The sequence below is a fragment of the Oncorhynchus nerka genome, linkage group LG22, assembly GCF_034236695.1.
Source record: "Oncorhynchus nerka isolate Pitt River linkage group LG22, Oner_Uvic_2.0, whole genome shotgun sequence".
Classification (NCBI taxonomy): domain Eukaryota; kingdom Metazoa; phylum Chordata; class Actinopteri; order Salmoniformes; family Salmonidae; genus Oncorhynchus; species Oncorhynchus nerka.
The window spans coordinates 19,293,459-19,315,309 of NC_088417.1; the positions used below are offsets into that span (position 1 = coordinate 19,293,459).

Below are 21,851 nucleotides of genomic sequence, written 5' to 3' on the forward strand. Positions count from 1 at the left end.
TGGTGCCTAATACTTGTATGTTTGAGAAATTTGATTAATGAGATTTCTTTTGATTTGTATTTGGCACCCTGCAATTTCATTGGCTGTTGAACCCCAGTCCTAGACAGGTTAACAAGGGACAAAAATGCACTACCATCCTCTTTGCCCAATGAAACAATACACAACCCTCACCAAAGCAAAACAAAAGTTAGTCAACCCTCCCCTATTTTGGACCCCTAACCCCCCCCACCCCAGTAAATTTCAAACTGTCCCTAAACACACAGGAGGCAAGACGGAGGGAGGGAGAGAAGGAGGGAGAGAGGATTGGCAGAGAGGAAATATCACACCTGACTCATCCTTCAAAAGGTAAACAAATCTATCTTAGCACCCATTCCCCCATCCATCCATCTGTCAATATAGTAGCTGTTAACTAAACCACGTAGCACAGGGCCCTCGAACACCTTAAACCAGATTCCTCAAGTTCTTAACGTCTTTGCCTGCTGTGTTGCAGATAATCTTGCTCTAATCTCTGATTGACTCTATTGAAATTGGATGGGGAGAAAAAAATTGCATTCCATTTATATCAAAATCAAAATAAATCAGGGCAGCATTGAAAGCTTTTCCATATCACATTTTTCTCCAGTTAGCTGGAACTAAATCCTGTTCCAACATTCCCAAACAGCACCGTTAGTTTCCTCATCCCAGATGTCTCCTAGGACGTGATTTGATAACACAAACAACCCATAATGGATATGATCAAACCTGGGCTCAATGACTGGAAATGATCCTGCAACCCGCCGCTCAAATGAAGGGTCTGATCTTATAACCAATCCCAATGTCACTGATTCAATTCTCTTTATTTGACTTCCCCTCCAGATGGTGTTGCTTGGTATTTACTAAGACATTATGTGGTAACAATTGGCACCCTTTGGAACTAAATACAACATAATGGCTCCTATTTTAATGAATCCCAATTAAACAAAACAGTAATTAGTTTATAATTACCATGTAATTACCATTTATTTGACATTGTGATTTCTAAGCCGGTAAAGAGCGGACTGTAACATAAACTATCCTTCCACCTGCTACCGTCACATTATGGGCATGACCTTACAGTCACCTCTAGTGTGATGGAAATGACCCTGAAACCTGCCTGAACGTGAATGTAATGATCAAAGGAACTCCAACAAGCCCACGGATCCTCAGATCCCACATGATCGTATAACATGAACTGACAAATGAGTAGAACTGAGCCTGTTCACCCAGCTCTCACATCACAGATACGCTCCTTTCTACACATCATATGGAGCTGGCCACCCAGAGAGCAGCACGGACCTCAGCACAACTCCATGGAGTGGTTATATCATCATCCCTCCTCCTGCAACCACGACAAGCCTAATAGCTGGATGACCTCCTCTCTATATCAGATCTCTCCAAGATATCTGTATGATGGTGGTAAACATTTCCTTATGGTTGTGTCACATGACAGATGCCACTTGTGACATTGGCTATTCATGAGTGAAATGTTGATGTGAGCGTGTAGTGCTTTATCATTCATTTATCTATGTGAGTCCCATTGAGATCTCTTCTGTAAGGAAATCCTTACACCTATGTGCAGATGTATGAGGGTATGCACTCACTTCAATGTACATTTGCACTATCACTGTGGGACCATTTGGATGTGTTCTCACCACTGAGGGCAGGGCCGAGCCTGGCTGGACCTTTCCACTTCTGGCCTGGCGGAAGGCCATCCTCTTCCTCCTTTTCCGTAGGAAGACATAGATGCGGACGTACACCAGCAGGGTGACAGTGAAGGGCAGGTAGAAGGACACCACCGACGAGTAGATCACAAAGTCAGGGTTGGAGATGGAGCAGACCGTCGGGTCGCCTGAGGAAGAAGAAAACAACCGTTCGGGGGAACACAACCATGGTCAATTACTAAACACTTACAGTACGCCCCTGATCCTGATCTGAGCTGAACATCTAGTCCAGTGGTTCCCAAGCTGTGGGTCGGGACCCAAGCTGCAAGGTTTCGGATCCCTCCGGAACATTCATTACTTCCCACTGATTAGTACTCATATAAGTGTGCCCTTTGGTGTCCATTGGGCTGTACATTACTGTTACAATGTCCGTTGGTGCGTGTGAGTACCTCTGCTGTTTGTTTTGGCTTCCTTGCCATTGTGGATTGCGCAGATGATTACGGGCCTCATCCCGTGTGTTAATCATTGTGTGCGTGTGTTATTTATTCAAGGTACTCCTCGCTCTTTTGTTTTGGGTTTCAACCCTGTGTTTTGTTACGTGTTTGTTTGGTCTTCGTCCCCGTGCCGTAATTTGAGTTTAATAAAAACACGATAAAAACGATTATGCATTCTTGCGCCTGTCTCCCAAATCTCTTCATACCAGCGTGACATAATAATGGACCATTGAGGAAGACAGCGGGAATGGTCCGTCCGATATTGTTACAATGTCCATTGGTGCATGTAAGTACCTGTGCTGTGTGTTTTGGGCAGATGATGATTACGGATCTCGTACCGTGTGTTAATCATTGTGCACTTGTGTTATTTATTCATGGTAATCCTCACTCTTTTGTTTGGGTTTCAACCCTGTGTTTTTGTATAGTGTTTGTTTCGTCTTCGTTGTAACGCTCGTCGTTGCATGAAGAAGGAGTGGACCAAAGCGGAGCATGGAACGTGGTCATGATAATTTATTTAAACTGAACACTGAGACAAAATAACAAAATGGAACAAAACAAAACAGTTCTGTCTGGTGCAGACACAAAACAGAAAACAACTGCCCACAAAACATATGTGGGAAAAAGCTACCTAAGTATGGTTCCCAATCAGAGACAACGATAGACAGCTGTCCCTGATTGAGAACCATATCCGGCCAAAACAAAGAAATACAAACACATAGAAAAAGAACATAGAATGCCCACCCAAATCACACCCTGACCAGGGCGTGACATTCGTTCCCGTGCCTTTATACGGCACGCCGTAATTTTGGTACAATAACAAACCCTATGACCCATTCCTGCGTCTGTCTCCCGAATAATTTATACCAGTGTTACAGGGATGGAGAAACGCTTTCAGTGTAAACTTAAACAACTTAAACCAAATAGAAAATATATAGAAAAGATAATGGACCTACAGTACCAATCAAAAGTTTAGAACACCTACTCATTCAAGGGTTTTCCTTTATTTTTGCTATTTTCTACATTATAGAACAATAGTGAAGACATCAAAACTATTAAAAAAACACATATGGAATAATGTAGTAAATGATGCTAGTAAATGATGCTCAACCTGTCTTCATCATAAGGGAGGTTTCTGAGTCAAAGGTGAACAAGGTGATTAGCTCACTAAAGAACTCTAAAGCCAAAGATGTGTTTGGGCTGGACTCTACCTTTCTTAAAAACTACAAAGAGTCACTCATTGGCCCCATTACTAAGGTCACCAACACATCTATTGGTCTCGGGGTGTTTCCAAGGTTATGGAAGTCGGCCATAATAACGGCCATCTTTAAATCAGGCGACCCTGTTGACGTGAGTAACTACAGGCCCATTAGTATACTACCTGTCAAAGGTTGTTGAAAAGTGTGTAGCAGAACAACTGATTGCCCACCTCAACAACAGCCCCTTCACATTACACTTCATGCAGTTTGGCTTCAGAGCGAAACACTCCACAGAAACGGCCAACTGCTTTCTTCTGGAAAATGTGAAGTCCAAGATGGACAAAGGGGGCGTTGTTGGGGCTGTGTTTCTGGACCTAAGGAAGGCTTTTGATACTGTTAACCATGAGATTCTCATCACAAAATTGTCCAAGTTCAACTTTTCCCCTGATGCCTTGAGATGGATGAAATCATACCTTGAAGGCAGAACTCAGTGTGTCAGAGTGAGCAATGAGCTGTCGCCCACTCTTAGTTATGATGTGGGCGTGCCCCAAGGGTCAATACTGGGGCCCCTCCTGTTCAGCCTGTACATTAATGATCTGCCTTCTGTCTGTACTGGGTCTGAAGTTCAAATGTATGCAGATGATACAGTGATATATGTTCATGGAAAGAGCAAACAACAAGCTGCACAAGAACTCACTACTGTAATGGTCCAGGTTAGAAAGTGGCTCAGTGACTCGTGTTTGCATCTCAATGTGAAAAAAACTGTTTGCATGTTCTTCACAAAGAGGCAACAGATGCTACTGAGCCAGATGTATATGTGTCAGGGGAGAAGCTCCAGGTGGTATCTAATTTTAAGTACCTTGGCATCATACTTGATTCCAACCTCTCTTTTAAAAAGCATGTGCAAAAGGTCATTCAAATAACCAAATTCAACCTAGCTAATTTCCAATTTATACGAAATTGTTTGACTACAGAGGTAGCAAAACTGTACTTCAAATCTATGATACTGCTTGACTAGTTGGGCCCAAGCTTGCTGTACAACATTAAGACCTATTCAGTCTGTCTACAAACAGGCTCTCAAAGTGCTTGATAGGAAGCCCAATAGCCATCATCACTGTTACATCCTCAGAAAGCATGAGCTCCTGAGTTGGGAAAATCTTGTGCAATACACCGATGTCTTGTATTCAAGATCCTAAATGGACTGGCTCCCCCTCCACTCAGTATTTTTGCTAAACAGAAAACCCAAACATATGGCAGCAGATCCACAAGGTCTGCCATGAGAGGTGACTGTATAGTTCCCTTAAAGAAAAGCACATTTACTTGCTGTTTTTGTCTTGCTGTCTTTTTGTTCTGTTGCTCTGTCTGTATGCTACGTCTTGCTTGTCCTATGTTACTCTGTCTGTATGCTATGTCTTGCTTGTCCTATGTTGCTATTGTCTATATTGTAATTGTTTTTAATAACCTGCCCAGGGACTATGGTTCAAAATTAGCCGGCTGGCTAATCCCTGTAAAAATAAAATAAACTCAAACTCAAAGAACCATTAAACAGGTCAAAATATATATTATAATTGAGATTCTTCAAAGTAGCCACCCTTTGCCTTGATGACAACTTTGCACACTATTGGCATTCTCTCAACCAGCTTCACCTGGAATGCTTTTCCAACAGTCTTGAAGGAGTTCCCACATATGCTGGGCACTTGTTGGCTGTTTTTCCTTCACTCTGCGGCCCAAATCATCTCAATTGGGTTGAGGTCAGGTGATTGTAGAGCCCAGGTCATCTGATGCAGCACTCCATCACTCTCCATCTTGGTCAAATAGCCCTTACACAGCCTGGAGGTGTGTTGGGTCATTGTCCAGTTGAAAAACAAATGATAGTCCCAATAAGCGCAAACCAGATGGGATGGTGTATTGCTGCAGAATGCTGTGGTAGCCAAGCTGGTTGTGTGCCTTGAATTCTAAATAAATCACTGACAGTGCCACCAGCAAATCATCCCCACACCATCATACGTACCTCCTCCTCCATGCTTCACGGTGCGAACCACACATGCGGAGATCATCCGTTCACCTAATCTGCGTCTCACAAAGACACGGCTGTTGGCAAATTTAGACTCATCAGAACGAAGGACAGATTTCCAGTGGTCTAAAGTCCATTGCTCATGTTTCTTGGCACAAGCAAGTCTCTTCTTATTATTGGTGTCCTTTAGTAGTGGTTTCTTTGCAGCAATTCGATCATGAACGCCTGATTCATGCAGTCTCCTCTGAACAGGTGATGTTGAGATGTGTCTCTTACTTGAACTCTGTGAAGCATTTATTTGGGCTGCAATCTGAGGTGCAGTTAACTAATGAATGTATCCTTTGCAGCAGAGGTAACTCTAGGTCTTCCATTCCTGTGGCGATCCTCATGAGAGACAGTTTCATCATGGCGCCTGATGGTTTTTGCTACTGCACTTGAAGAAACTTTCAAAGTTCTTGACACCTTCCGAATTGACTGACCTTCATGTCTTCAAGTAATGATGTATTGTCGTTTCTCTTTGCTTATTTTTGCTGTTTTTGCCATAATATGGACTTGATCTTTTACCAAATAGGGCTATCTTCTGTATACCACCCCTACCTTATCACAACACAACTGATTGGCTCAAACGCATTAAGAAGGAAGGAAATTCCACAAATTAACTTTTAATAAGGCACACCTGTTAAATTAAATGCATTCCAGGTGACTACCTCATGAAAATGAGAATGCCAATAGTGTGCAAAGCTGTCATCAAGGCATAGAGTGGCTACTTTGAAGAATCTCAAATATAAAATATATTTTGATTTGTTTAACACTTTTTTGGTTACTACATGATTACATATGTGTTATTTAATCATTTTGATGTCTTCACTATTAATCTACAATGTAAAAAGTAGTAAAAATAAAGAAAAACCCTTGAATGAGTAGGTGTGTCCAAACTTTTGAATGGTACTGTATATGAAGCAACTTTTTATAGAGGGGTGAGTTGAGATAGTATAGGATTTTCCTTTCTATTTTGTGTATATGGACATGAAGTTTATGTCAATCAATGCCAGGGGGATACGAAACCGGTTGAAGAGGAAATATTTTTTGCAATCAAATAAAATGTGTCACATGCGCTGAATACGACAGGTGTCTTACAGTGAAATGCTTACTTACAAGCCCTTAACCAACAATGCAGTTCAATTATTTTGTTTAAATTATACCTAAAAAAAATACGAATACGAAATTTAGATTAATAAAAATCAGCTGGGGTTGCAATTTTAGCACACAATTTCAAAGGGACATTTTTGTTTACTCACATGGACACCAATGGACATTGGCTAGTAATAGAGTAATAGAGGTCATTCACTACAATCAAGAACTTACTCACTGGCTAGGGAGGCAGTTTTCCAAGGGTATAGGGGCTCACTGGATAGTGGTTCATTTCAAACTGTGTTTGCGCGAGGGGGTGTGGGTGTGTCTCACCTGTACTCACGTGTCTCACCTGATGTGTTAAATCCGAACAGCAGGGGGCAGGATACAGCAAAGGCCAGGATCCACACTGTCGCGATCATGACTGAAACCCGCTTCCTGGAGCTGTGTGTGGTGTTGTAGAGGACAGGCATCACCACCGCTGTGTACCTGGAGATGGATCACACAGACAAACGGGTTATACTAACTAACCCTAACCGTTTCCCTGGAAATGCATCAGTCACCACAAACAGACTGGTTATGCTAACTAACCCTAACCCGGGAAATTGATCAGTCAGGTTATATCTGTGATCTGTGACAAGATCTCTCACTCTGAGAGAGAAAGTTTGTGTTTGAGAAAGAGACAGAGAGAGATAGAAAGAGACAGATGGGGAGAGAGAGAGAGAGAGCATTTGTAAAAGGGAGAGGTCAATTAAGTTAGAACATTTAGAAGTTAACAGAAAGAGAAAGAAGCAAATTAAATTCCAATGAGCGTGATATCAAGTTCCACAATGGAACAGCAAATGAAGCGCTTCTATATTGAAATTGTTTCACAATTACGCAATTTGGCTATTCAGCAATAAGGCCAGGAAAGCTTTGATAAAATTCATAAACTTTGTGTTGTATGCCAAGAATGCATAATGGCTGGTGGCACTGTCATGCTGGAGGTTCATGTCAGGATGAGCCTGCAGGAAGGGTACCACATGAGGGACAGCGTTGAGCGTTGAGATTGCCTGCAATGACTTCAGAACACTTCAGAACATGGCAGATCACTTCAGAACACTTCGGATCACTTCTGATCACTTCAGAACACGGCAGATCACTTCAGAACACTTCAGAACACTTCGGATCACTTCGGAACACTTCAGATCACTTCGGGTCACTTCGGATCACTTCAGATCACTTCAGCGTTGACCTCAGAAAATGTGAAACGTAATGAAAAAAATGTGGGTGTTTCTCATGAGCCAAACCGTATGAGTCAGTCCGACCCCTGGACCTGCATCATCACATTATCATTACTTTCTATCTAGATATATTTATCCGAATATATTCTATTACAGTTTTTTGCGATTGCTTACACACTTGTTGCGGAATTTGGCTCATTGTGTCAAAACTACACACAAGCCAAATAAAACACAACACTTGGAGATAAACATTTTATTTCTATGTCAAAATGAAACTGCAATCAAAACCTAACAATCCTTTTTCAAAATGGCATTTTTGCAACAAAATGATACATACATGCACCATTTACAGTTTTTTACAATCACTCTGGCACTAATTTCAGAACCTTGATGTCATTTTACAAAACTCTAGACACAACTCTAGACACAAAATTCACAACCAATGATTGGTACCCCAGGTAATCTTAGGTTTTATTATATACAGTCGGGAGGAACTATTGGATATAAGAGCAACGTCAACTCACCATCATTACAACAATTTTTAAAAAATATATATATTTTACCTTTATTTAACCAGGCAAGTCAGTTAAGAACAAATTCTTATTTTCAATGACGGCCTAGGAACAGTGGGTTAACTGCCGGTTCAGGGGCAGAACGACAGATTTGTACCATGTCAGCTCGGGGGTTTGAACTTGCAACCTTCCGGTTACTAGTCCAACGCTCTAACCACTAGGATACCCTGCCGCCCCTGAATATGCCTTTCCCAAAGCGGATCCTCTGTTTTGCCTAACACGCAGGGCAATGGATCGGATCCCAGCCGGCGAACCAAAACAACGACGCTGTAAAAGAGGCAGATGAAGCGGTCTTCTGGTAAGGCTCCGGAGACGGGCAATTATCGGAATAATTTTGCACGCCCAATTTTTCAGTTTTTGATTTGTTAAAAAAGTTTGAAATATCCAATAAATGTCGTTCCACTTCATGATTGTGTCTCACTTGTTGTTGATTCTTCACAAAAAAATACAGTTTTATATCTTTATGTTTGAAGCCTGAAATGTGGCAAAAGGTCGCAAAGTTCAAGGGGCCGAATACTTTCGCAAGGCACTGTATTCTCCCCCAAGCAGACACATCAATGGCCCTGAACGAACTTCATTTGACTCTATGTAAACTGGAAACCACATATCCTGAGGCTGCTTTCATTGTAGCTGGGGATTTTAACAAGGCCAATTTGAACACAAGACTCCCTAAATTCTATCAGTATATCGATTGTGCAACCAGGGCTGGTAAAACCCTGGATCATTGTTATTCTAACTTCCGCGACGCATATAAGGCCCTCCCCCACCCTCCTTTCGGAAAAGCTGACCACGACTCCATTTTGTTGCCTCCAGCCTATAGACAGAAACTAAAACAGGAAGCTCCCGCGCTCAGGTCTTTTCAACGCTGATCTGACCAATCTGATTCCACGCTTCAAGATTACTTCGATCATGTGGACTGGGATATGTTCTGCATTGAGTCAAACAACAACATTGACGAATACGCTGATTCGGTGAGCGAGTTTATTAACAAGTGCATCGGCGATGTCGTACTCACAGCAACTATTAAAACATTTGTAATGGCTTCCTTCCCTCTTTACCATAGCCACTGCCCAGGCCTGAAGCGGGGTTGTTTGGTACGCATACAGTCCACACTCAGGATTTCCAAACGGCCAAACATTCAATGACATCCAGGGATATTTATTCTTCTTATATCTAACAAAGAAATGATTCTCCAATCAACTTAAAGCATAGATTACTTGATATGGAAAATACATAATATGACCTGTCTGTATGTATGTCTGTATGGTCAAAAAATTATACCGCTCCCGCATCTAGCAAGGACTTCCTGCCTTTATCCTAACACACTTACCACAATACAATGAATGGGCAAGAGGGAAGGGACAAAAACTGAATTACAATAAAAAAAAGAATATATCTCAATCAGGTAAATATAAATCATAACGGTATGTACCTAATATTTCATCATGTACATTAATATTTACTATATTTACACAAATGTACATGGAGCTCGGTATGTTCAGTCTTTTATGCAAATATGTCCAAATCGGCTCTAACAACATTCCCAAACCAGAAGCCGTGGATTGATGGCAGCATTCGTGCGAAGCTGATAGCGCGAACCACTGCTTTTAATCAGGGCAAGGTGACCGGTAACATGACCGAATACAAACAGTGTAGCTATTCCCTCCGCAAGGCAATCAAACAAGCTAAGAGTCAGTATAGAGACAAAGTAGAGTCGCAATTCAACGGCTCAGGCACAAGAGGTATGTGGCAGCGTCTACAGTCAATCACGGATTACAAAAAGAAAACCAGCCCAGTCGCGGACCAGGATGTCTTGCTTCCAGACAGACTAAACAACTTCTTTGCCCGCTCTGAGGACAATACAGTGCCACTGACACGGCCTGCTACTAAAACCTGCGGACTCTCCTTCACTGCAGCCAACGTGAGTAAAACATTTAAACGTGTTAACCCTCGCAAGGCTGCAGGCCCAGATGGCATCCCCAGCCGCGTCCTCAGAGCATGCGCAGACCAGCTGGCTGGTGTGTTTACGGACATATTCAACCAATCCTTATCCCAGTCTGCTGTCCCCACATTCTTCAAGAGTGCCACCATTGTTCCTGTTCCCAAGAAAGCTAAGGTAACTGAGCTAAACGACTACCCCCCCGTAGCACTCACGTCCGTCATCATGAAGTGCTTTGAGAGACTAGTCAAGGACCATATCACCTCCACTCTACCTGACACCCTAGACCCACTCCAATTTGCTTACTGCCCCAATAGGTCCACAGACGATGCAATCGCAACCACACTGCACACTGCCCTAACCCATCTGGAGAAGAGGAATACGAGAATGCTGTATTTTTGTTTTAGATTCCGTCTCTCACAGTTGAAGTGTACCTACGATAAAAATGACAGACCTCTACATGCTTTGTAAGTAGGAAAACCTGCAAAATCGGCAGTGTATCAAATACTTGTTCTCCCCACTGTATATGATAGGCACCCTCATGAACAAGTCACCCTTCTCCAGGCCATGGATGATGCATGCAATGACATCACAGCAGACCAGTGCCAGGCCTGGATTCGCCATGCCCGAAGATTCTTCCCAAGATGTTTGGCTAATGAAAACATCCATTGTGATGTGAATGAAAACCTACGGCCAAATCCACAAGACAGGGTTGATGGAAATATAGAAGTACAGTAATCAATCCTTTGTTTAGCTTTTTACAGTAAGCCAGGTGAGGAACACTGCAGTTGAGTTTTTTTCTTTTTTTGTAGCTAATTATTTTTGCTTTGATTCAAAGAAACCTATGAGTGATTTTATTGTATTTCATCAATAAATGTCAGATTTTGTTCAATGATTCCACTGTGTCTGTAGTATTCTCTTTACTAGTCCTTTTACAGTGATGTATTTACAGGTAGTACCACAATGAAACATCTATTACATATTTTGTACTACAATATTTAATGATTGAACAAACAACTACACAGTGAAACTATGGTATTTCATGATAAATGTGTTATTTGAACCAATGATCCTGCAAGTGCAAGGATTGTTTAAAGATATGAATGCACACTGCAATGTTTTGAACATTGGACAGCCTGTGTTACAAGTGATGACTGTTTTGAGTTTTGTGTCTAGAGTATTGAAAAATGATCACAAGGTTCTGAAATTAGTGCCAAAGGGATTGTAAAAAACTGTAAATTACTCTTTCAAAGCAGCAACAACACATTGATGTACTCCACACAAAACACTGCTGTCTTTAGTACTTTGCATACCTTTTTAATGTTCTCATACAGGCTTCTTTCTGTGAAAGATGGTCCAGTACAGTACATCTACTCACATTTCAATGAACACAAAAGTAGAAAGGCTTCAGAAAAAAATATATACATCTTATTTTTTTGCCATTGCAGGTTATTACAACAACAAAACAACTTTAAAAAGTAGAATTACAGTACAGTAATCAATACAATATGTTACTGTAAACTCACGGAAACAATATTAATTACCGTAAAATTACAGTGCAATGGTAAACAAAAAATATAATTGTAAGGGATTGTAAGGGATGGGGTGGATGGTTTATGGATCCCGCCTTCTGTTAGGGTCTGGCCACATCACCTCATCCACATCACAAGCAGTGTCAACCCTGGCTAGGCAACAGGGTAAATATGTCCTTGCCCCATATCCATCCTTGGACTGACCCCACCTCAATGTCTCCGCATGCCTCTTCCGTTGCTTGCAGAAGAGGCAGGCGGTGATGTGGTTGGCGGTCATACACTTTCCAACTCCATGCCGAAAATAATTCCTCAATCGGATTGAGAAATGGGGAGTAAGGGGGCAGGTATACAACTGTGAAGTTATTGTGGTTGGTGAACCAGTCCCTGACCAGAGCAGCCCGGTGGAAACCAACATTATCCCAGATGACCACAAACCTGGGCTGCTCTGGTCCGTCCTGTACAACTGCATTATATAGTCCATCCAGAAATATGATTTTGTGTGCAGTACTGTAGGGACCGAGGGTGGCATGGTGATGGAGAACTCCTTGCAGACTAATGGCGGTTCACAAGGTGATATTTCCCCCGTGCTGCCCAGGGACATTCACAACGGCTCTTTGTCCTATAACATTTAGGCCCCGACGCCTGGTTTTAGCTAGATTGAATCCAGCTTCATCAATGAAAATGAACTCATGAGGCTGTGCAGCTGCATCAAAGTCCAGGACTCTCTGTAACAGAAAATGTCACGAATCCCGTTTCCTGAGTCTGTTTTTTGCCTGTGTTCTGTCCTGGAGTGTTTTTTCCGGCGTCCTGGAACGCACCCTGTCTGGTTGCCGGGCAATGTAGCCAGTTGGGAGTTCTGATTACCCGCACCTGTATCCCATCAGCTATCTGCACACCTGGTCCTGATCATCATCTCTCCTCTTCATAAGCCCGGACCTGACATCCATTCCCTGCCGGATCGTTAGCCATGAACAGTATGTTGTGCCAGAGTATCAGCCTCAAGTAGGATAGAATTTGTTTTGTTGTTTTTTACGTATTGCTTGCCTTAAACTTACCTCTGTTTGTTCTGTCTTCAGTTACTCACCAGGAACATTTACCCCATTCCCGCCTGGTCGTCGGAGGATTCCACTACCCCATTGGATCCACCTATTTACTCCCATCAACTCACCACCGCTCCCCGCTACGCCACCTGGATATATCTACCCATTCACATTCACTTGTAAATAAATACTCACCTTCTTCCTACTCTCCTTGTCCTGGTCTGCTTCTGGGTTCGATTTTGAAAGAGCGTGACAGAAAATGCATACACTGTCCCGTGAATATGGTGTAACTCAAAACACAGAACTACAATGTCTACATTTTCACACAAGGATGGGGAGGGATGGGTCAGACACATTCAGTCAAAACTACAAGCTACAGGCAAGGCAGGTGCCTTGTTCACTGGGGAACATAGACCTAATATTGCAGGACATACATTGTATTGTATTGTGATGCAGAATGATGTGCAACGATTACATACATACAGTCTAGTGTAGAAAGTTGAAGACATACCTGTTCTCCAGTCTAAATGTCCGTATTATGGATGCTACCGTGTAGCAACTCAGGTTGGGCTGGACTCTCTGCATCCCTCATCGTCAGGCCATGATTTATGACATGGTCCAGCAAAGTGGCCCTAATGTCATCGGAAATATGTCTCCGTTGCCTGGTCCCCTTCTTTGTTCTTGTCCTCCTCATTCTCTTCCTCTTTCTCTTCCTCTTCCACTCGCTCTCACTGCCTCCATGTTTGGAAAGTTCTCACAAAGAGGTGATCTTACCGGAGGTCTATTTGCAGTACTGAGGCTCAGACTAATTGGTGTTCAATTACTGTATGAATGTTTTCATGTGTGTGTGTGGATGTTGCCAATTTCAGGTATGTTTCGTATTTTGAATAGAAGTGTTCCAATGATTGCGAGAGATTTCATTCTTGATCGAAGTGTCTAATGTAAGAAACAGTGTGGTGTTTTTCAAGTGTTTTGCAGAATTGTAAACTAAGTGCAAACAAAGTGCAAAGTGTGTTGCAGAACTGCAAACAACGTGGAAAGCAGAAAATGTGTTTGTACTTTTGGTGCCTTTGTTTAAGGCATGGTTACAAAAGTTAAGAGTTTGATGCTTTTGTCTAAGCATTCACCTTCAGTGTGTAAGCAATCGGCAAAAACTATAGGACATCATGGATGTACTTAATTTACTGCAAATGTAGCGTAATACCACTGCATTTATGTGTTTTGGGTCCCGCTTTCAATAACATTCAGCTTATAAAGGCTTCATAGATCCTTCATAAGTACTACATAAATGTATTACAAAGCATCTATAACCATAGGTCATGCTTCATAAAGTGTTCATTAATGTGGCATAACTGTGTGTCATAATCACCAATGTCAAATGTGACACCCACTATGTTGAAATCTGATATAGACGTGCTTCGTGATAAGAGTCAGTGACTCAAAGCCACAAGAGGGTTGAACATATTTCAAACATTGCTTGTTAGGGGGAGTTAGTTGCAGAAACGTTCTAATGGTTTAGTGAAGTCATGTTATTCACATTACCCCTAATCGTTTTTCTGTTGTGCTATCTGGGATCTTTGGTACGTCCCTTCCCTAAACCCTAACCTTAACCTTAGGGTTTAGGGGAGCCACCTCCAGGACACCTACAGCACCCAATGTCACAGGAAGGCCAAAAAGATCATTAAGGACATCAACCACCCGAGCCGGGGCCTGTTCACCCTGCTATCATCCAGAAGGCGAGGTCAGTACAGGGGCATCAAAGCTGGGACCGAGAGACTGAAAAACAGCTTATATCTCAAGGCCATCAGACTGTTAAATAGCCATCACTAGCTGCCTTCCACCTGGTTACACAAGCCTGCACCTTAGAAGCTGCTGCCCCATATACATAGACATGGAATCACTAGTCACTTTAATAATGTTTACATACTGCTTTTCTCATCTCATATGTACTGTATATACTGTGTCATATTCTACTGTATTTAGGCAATGGCACACAAACATTGCTCAATGTAATATTTATATATTTCATAATTTCATAATTTTACTTTTAGATTTATGTATTGTTGTGAATAATGTTTAGATACTACTGCACTGTTGGAGCTAGGAACACAAGCATTTCGCTACACCCGCAATAACATCTGCTAAATATGTGTATGTGACCATTCAAATGTGAGTTGATTTAACCCCTGCCCTTACCCTAACCTTAACCATAACTCTTACCTAACCATAACTCTTACCTAACCATAACTCTTACCTAATCATAACTGTAATCTCCCAAAACACCTTCCCCAATGAGTCTTGGCAATAAAGAGATTGTGTTTGTAACCCTCCTTGGGATAGTATTCCACACAAGCGCAACACATATCGACCACAGATTTGAAGGATGTAGTCTTTCTTCTTGGTGGAGCATTTAGCTTGCTAGCTATGTCCTTTGCTAATTAGCTAGCTGGAATGTAGGACCTGTTGTTCGCTTGCTAGCTATGTCCTTTGCTAATTAGCTAGCTGGAATGTAGGACCTGTTGTTCGCTTGCTAGCTATGTCCTTTGCTAATTAGCTAGCTGGAATGTAGGACCTGTTGTTCGCTTGCTAGCTATGTCCTTTGCTGATTAGCTATCTGGAAGGTAGGACCTGTTGTTCGCTTGCTAGCTATGTCCTTTGCTAATTAGCTAGCTGGAAGGTAGGAGCTGTTGTCTTTTTCTCCCTTGAGGCCAAGGGGAATGGTTTCCACTAGATAGCGCAGCCACAAATTCAAATTGTCTCTATCATAAAAATGTATGGGAAAAAATGAATTGGTGTTATTTTAAGGTTAGGGTTAGGCATAATGTTATCATTGTGGTTAGGGTTAAGGTTAAGGTCAGATTTAAATAACATTTTAAGAAGATAAATTGTGGAAATGGGTGGGGTTTAGCCATAATTATGACTTTGCGGCTGTGTTAACTCTTCCCCTGTAAATATTCCCCAGGTAGTTGTTGTAAATGAGAATGTGTTATCAATCAACTTACATGGTAAAAAAAGGGTACAAAAAAATCTAAACATTTACTAGTGAGGACAAGGGGAAATATTTTTTGCTAGCAAAGGAGCTAGCAAAGGACATAGTCTGATGACAAATACTTTACTCAGTCAGGTCACTCCCATATAATTCTATGGTCACTCCCACTAAGGCCAACTTTGAATGGATACACTTACCTTGATGAAAGACCCCAACCTAAAGAAAGTGTCTTTATTTACATGTTCCTCAGTACACAAACACAACAATATAACAAGCCATACCATGGGTGCTGGGCATAACGAGCCATACAGTGGGGTGCTGGACACAGTCAGGTCTCTGATACAACAATATAACAAGCCATAGCGTGGGTGCTGGGCCCAGTCAGGTCTCTGATACAGCAATATAACAAGCCATACAGTGGGGTGCTGGGCCTGTCAGGTCTCTGATACAGCAATATAACAAGCCATACCGTGGGTGCTGGGCCCAGTCAGATCTCTGATACAGCAATATAACAAGCCATACCGTGGGTGCTGGGCCCAGTCAGGTCTCTGATACAACAATATAACAAGCCATACAGTGGGGTGCTGGGCCCAGTCAGGTCTCTGATACAACAATATAACAAGCCATAGCGTGGGTGCTGGGCCCAGTCAGGTCTCTGATACAACAATATAACAAGCCATACCGTGGGTGCTGGGCCCAGTCAGGTCTCTGATACAACAATATAACAAGCCATACCGTGGGGTCCTGGACCCAGTCAGGTCTCTGATACAACAATATAACAAGCCATACCGTGGGTGCTGTGCCCAGTCAGATCTCTGATACAACAATATAACAAGCCATACAGTGGGGTGCTGGGCCCAGTCAGGTCTCTGATACAACAATATAACAAGCCATACCGTGGGGTCCTGGACCCAGTCAGGTCTCTGATACAACAATATAACAAGCCATACCGTGGGGCGCTGGGCCCAGTCAGGTCTCTGATACAACAATATAACAAGCCATACCGTGGGTGCTGGGCCCAGTCAGGTCTCTGATACAACAATATAACAAGCCATACCGTGGGGTGCTGGATCCAGTCAGGTCTTTAATACAACAATATAACAAGCCATACCGTGGGGTGCTGGGCCCAGTCAGGTCTCTGATACAACAATATAACAAGCCATACCGTGGGGTGCTGGGCCCAGTCAGGTCTCTGATACAACAATATAACAAGCCATACCATGGGTGCTGGGCCCAGTCAGGTCTCTGATACAACAATATAACAAGCCATACCGTGGGTGCTGGATCCAGTCAGGTCTCTGATACAACAATATAACAAGCCATACTGTGGGTGCTGGGCCCAGTCAGGTCTCTGATACAACAATATAACAAGCCATACCGTGGGTGCTGGGCCCAGTCAGGTCTCTGATACAACAATATAACAAGCCATACCGTGGGGCGCTGGGCCCAGTCAGGTCTCTGATACAACAATATAACAAGCCATACCGTGGGGCGCTGGGCCCAGTCAGGTCTCTGATACAACAATATAACAAGCCATACCGTGGGGTGCTGGGCCCAGTCAGGTCTCTGATACAACAATATAACAAGCCATACCGTGGGTGCTGTGCCCAGTCAGATCTCTGATACAACAATATAACAAGCCATACCGTGGGTGCTGGGCCCAGTCAGGTCTCTGATACAACAATATAACAAGCCATACCGTGGGTGCTGGGCCCAGTCAGGTCTCTGATACAACAATATAACAAGCCATACCGTGGGTGCTGGGCCCAGTCAGGTCTCTGATACAACAATATAACAAGCCATACCGTGGGTGCTGGGCCCAGTCAGGTCTCTGATACAACAATATAACAAGCCATACCGTGGGTGCTGGGCCCAGTCAGGTCTCTGATACAACAATATAACAAGCCATACCGTGGGGCGCTGGGCCCAGTCAGGTCTCTGATACAACAATATAACAAGCCATACCGTGGGTGCTGGGCCCAGTCAGGTCTCTGATACAACAATATAACAAGCCATACCATGGGGTCCTGGACCCAGTCAGGTCTCTGATACAACAATATAACAAGCCATACCGTGGGGTCCTGGACCCAGTCAGGTCTCTGATACAACAATATAACAAGCCATACCGTGGGTGCTGGGCCCAGTCAGGTCTCTGATACAACAATATAACAAGCCATACCGTGGGGTCCTGGACCCAGTCAGGTCTCTGATACAACAATATAACAAGCCATACCGTGGGTGCTGGGCCCAGTCAGGTCTCTGATACAACAATATAACAAGCCATACCGTGGGTGCTGGGCCCAGTCAGGTCTCTGATACAACAATATAACAAGCCATACCGTGGGGTCCTGGACCCAGTCAGGTCTCTGATACAACAATATAACAAGCCATACCGTGGGGTCCTGGACGCAGTCAGGTCTCTGATACAACAATATAACAAGCGCCATACCGTGGGGTGCTGGGCCCAGTCAGGTCTCTGATACAACAATATAACAAGCCATACCGTGGGGTCCTGGACCCAGTCAGGTCTCTGATACAACAATATAACAAGCCATACCGTGGGGTCCTGGACCCAGTCAGGTCTCTGATACAACAATATAACAAGCCATACCGTGGGTGCTGGGCCCAGTCAGGTCTCTGATACAACAATATAACAAGCCATACCGTGGGGTCCTGGACCCAGTCAGGTCTCTGATACAACAATATAACAAGCCATACCGTGGGTGCTGGGCCCAGTCAGGTCTCTGATACAACAATATAACAAGCCATACCGTGGGGCGCTGGGCCCAGTCAGGTCTCTGATACAACAATATAACAAGCCATACCGTGGGGTGCTGGGCCCAGTCAGGTCTCTGATACAACAATATAACAAGCCATACCGTGGGGTCCTGGACCCAGTCAGGTCTCTGATACAACAATATAACAAGCCATACCGTGGGGTCCTGGACCCAGTCAGGTCTCTGATACAACAATATAACAAGCCATACCGTGGGGTGCTGGGCCCAGTCAGGTCTCTGATACAACAATATAACAAGCCATACCGTGGGGTCCTGGACCCAGTCAGGTCTCTGATACAACAATATAACAAGCCATACCGTGGGGTCCTGGACCCAGTCAGGTCTCTGATACAACAATATAACAAGCCATACCGTGGGTGCTGGGCCCAGTCAGGTCTCTGATACAACAATATAACAAGCCATACCGTGGGGTCCTGGACCCAGTCAGGTCTCTGATACAACAATATAACAAGCCATACCGTGGGTGCTGGGCCCAGTCAGGTCTCTGATACAACAATATAACAAGCCATACCGTGGGGTGCTGGGCCCAGTCAGGTCTCTGATACAACAATATAACAAGCCATACCGTGGGGTCCTGGACCCAGTCAGGTCTCTGATACAACAATATAACAAGCCATACCGTGGGGTCCTGGGCCCAGTCAGGTCTCTGATACAACAATATAACAAGCCATACCGTGGGGTGCTGGGCCCAGTCAGGTCTCTGATACAACAATATAACAAGCCATACCGTGGGGTGGGCCCTGGACAATATAACCCAGTCAGGTCTCTGATACAACAATATAACAAGCCATACCGTGGGGTCCTGGACCCAGTCAGGTCTCTGATACAACAATATAACAAGCCATACCGTGGGTGCTGGGCCCAGTCAGGTCTCTGATACAACAATATAACAAGCCATACCGTGGGGTGCTGGGCCCAGTCAGGTCTCTGATACAACAATATAACAAGCCATACCGTGGGGTCCTGGACCCAGTCAGGTCTCTGATACAACAATATAACAAGCCATACCGTGGGGTCCTGGACCCAGTCAGGTCTCTGATACAACAATATAACAAGCCATACCGTGGGTGCTGGGCCCAGTCAGGTCTCTGATACAACAATATAACAAGCCATACCGTGGGGTCCTGGACCCAGTCAGGTCTCTGATACAACAATATAACAAGCCATACCGTGGGTGCTGGGCCCAGTCAGGTCTCTGATACAACAATATAACAAGCCATACCGTGGGTGCTGGGCCCAGTCAGGTCTCTGATACAACAATATAACAAGCCATACCGTGGGTGCTGGGCCCAGTCAGGTCTCTGATACAACAATATAACAAGCCATACCGTGGGGTGCTGGATCCAGTCAGGTCTCTGATACAACAATATAACAAGCCATACCGTGGGGTGCTGGACCCAGTCAGGTCTCTGATACAACAATATAACAAGCCATACCGTGGGTGCTGGGCCCAGTCAGGTCTCTGATACAACAATATAACAAGCCATACCGTGGGGTGCTGGACCCAGTCAGGTCTCTGATACAACAATATAACAAGCCATACCGTGGGGTGCTGGGCCCAGTCAGGTCTCTGATACAACAATATAACAAGCCATACCGTGGGTGCTGGGCCCAGTCAGGTCTCTGATACAACAATATAACAAGCCATACCGTGGGTGCTGGGCCCAGTCAGGTCTCTGATACAACAATATAACAAGCCATACCGTGGGGTGCTGGATCCAGTCAGGTCTCTGATACAACAATATAACAAGCCATACCGTGGGGTCCTACACCCAGTCAGGTCTCTGATACAACAATATAACAAGCAATACCGTGGGTGCTGGGCCCAGTCAGGTCTCTGATACAACAATATAACAAGCCATACCGTGGGGTGCTGGATCCAGTCAGGTCTCTGATACAACAATATAACAAGCCATACCGTGGGTGCTGGGCCCAGTCAGGTCTCTGATACAACAATATAACAAGCCATACCGTGGGGTGCTGGGCCCAGTCAGGTCTCTGATACAACAATATAACAAGCCATACCGTGGGTGCTGGGCCCAGTCAGGTCTCTGATACAACAATATAACAAGCCATACCGTGGGGTGCTGGATCCAGTCAGGTCTCTGATACAACAATATAACAAGCCATACCGTGGGGTGCTGGGCCCAGTCAGGTCTCTGATACAACAATATAACAAGCCATACCGTGGGGTGCTGGGCCCAGTCAGGTCTCTGATACAACAATATAACAAGCCATACCGTGGGGTCCTGGACCCAGTCAGGTCTCTGATACAACAATATAACAAGCCATACCGTGGGGTGCTGGATCCAGTCAGGTCTTTAATACAACAATATAACAAGCCATACCGTGGGGTGCTGGATCCAGTCAGGTCTCTGATACAACAATATAACAAGCCATACCGTGGGGCGCTGGGCCCAGTCAGGTCTCTGATACAACAATATAACAAGCCATACCGTGGGGTCCTGGACCCAGTCAGGTCTCTGATACAACAATATAACAAGCCATACCGTGGGGCGCTGGGCCCAGTCAGGTCTCTGATACAACAATATAACAAGCCATACCGTGGGTGCTGGGCCCAGTCAGGTCTCTGATACAACAATATAACAAGCCATACCGTGGGGTGCTGGACCCAGTCAGGTCTTTGATACAACAATATAACAAGCCATACCGTGGGGTGCTGGGCCCAGTCAGGTCTCTGATACAACAATATAACAAGCCATACCGTGGGGTGCTGGGCCCAGTCAGGTCTCTGATACAACAATATAACAAGCCATACCGTGGGGCGCTGGGCCCAGTCAGGTCTCTGATACAACAACATAACAAGCCATACCGTGGGGTCCTGGACCCAGTCAGGTCTCTGATACAACAATATAACAAGCCATACCGTGGGGCGCTGGGCCCAGTCAGGTCTCTGATACAACAATATAACAAGCCATACCGTGGGTGCTGGGCCCAGTCAGGTCTCTGATACAACAATATAACAAGCCATACCGTGGGGTGCTGGATCCAGTCAGGTCTTTAATACAACAATATAACAAGCCATACCGTGGGGTGCTGGGCCCAGTCAGGTCTCTGATACAACAATATAACAAGCCATACCGTGGGGTGCTGGGCCCAGTCAGGTCTCTGATACAACAATATAACAAGCCATACCATGGGTGCTGGGCCCAGTCAGGTCTCTGATACAACAATATAACAAGCCATACCGTGGGGTGCTGGATCCAGTCAGGTCTCTGATACA

General features: G+C 44.2%; 1 protein-coding gene across 1 annotated transcript in view; it reads right to left on the reverse strand.

Moving 5' to 3' along the window:
• The window catches only part of drd3 (dopamine receptor D3), a 73,782-nt gene that overhangs the window by 9,984 nt on the left and 41,947 nt on the right, over positions 1 to 21,851 (reverse strand). The window contains exons 3-4 of the mRNA XM_065007007.1: positions 6,867 to 7,003; positions 1,671 to 1,867 (exon numbers count right to left, since the gene is read on the reverse strand). Of these exons, the coding sequence (XP_064863079.1) occupies positions 1,671 to 1,867; positions 6,867 to 7,003 (334 nt within the window). The remainder of the gene's footprint in view (positions 1 to 1,670; positions 1,868 to 6,866; positions 7,004 to 21,851) is intronic.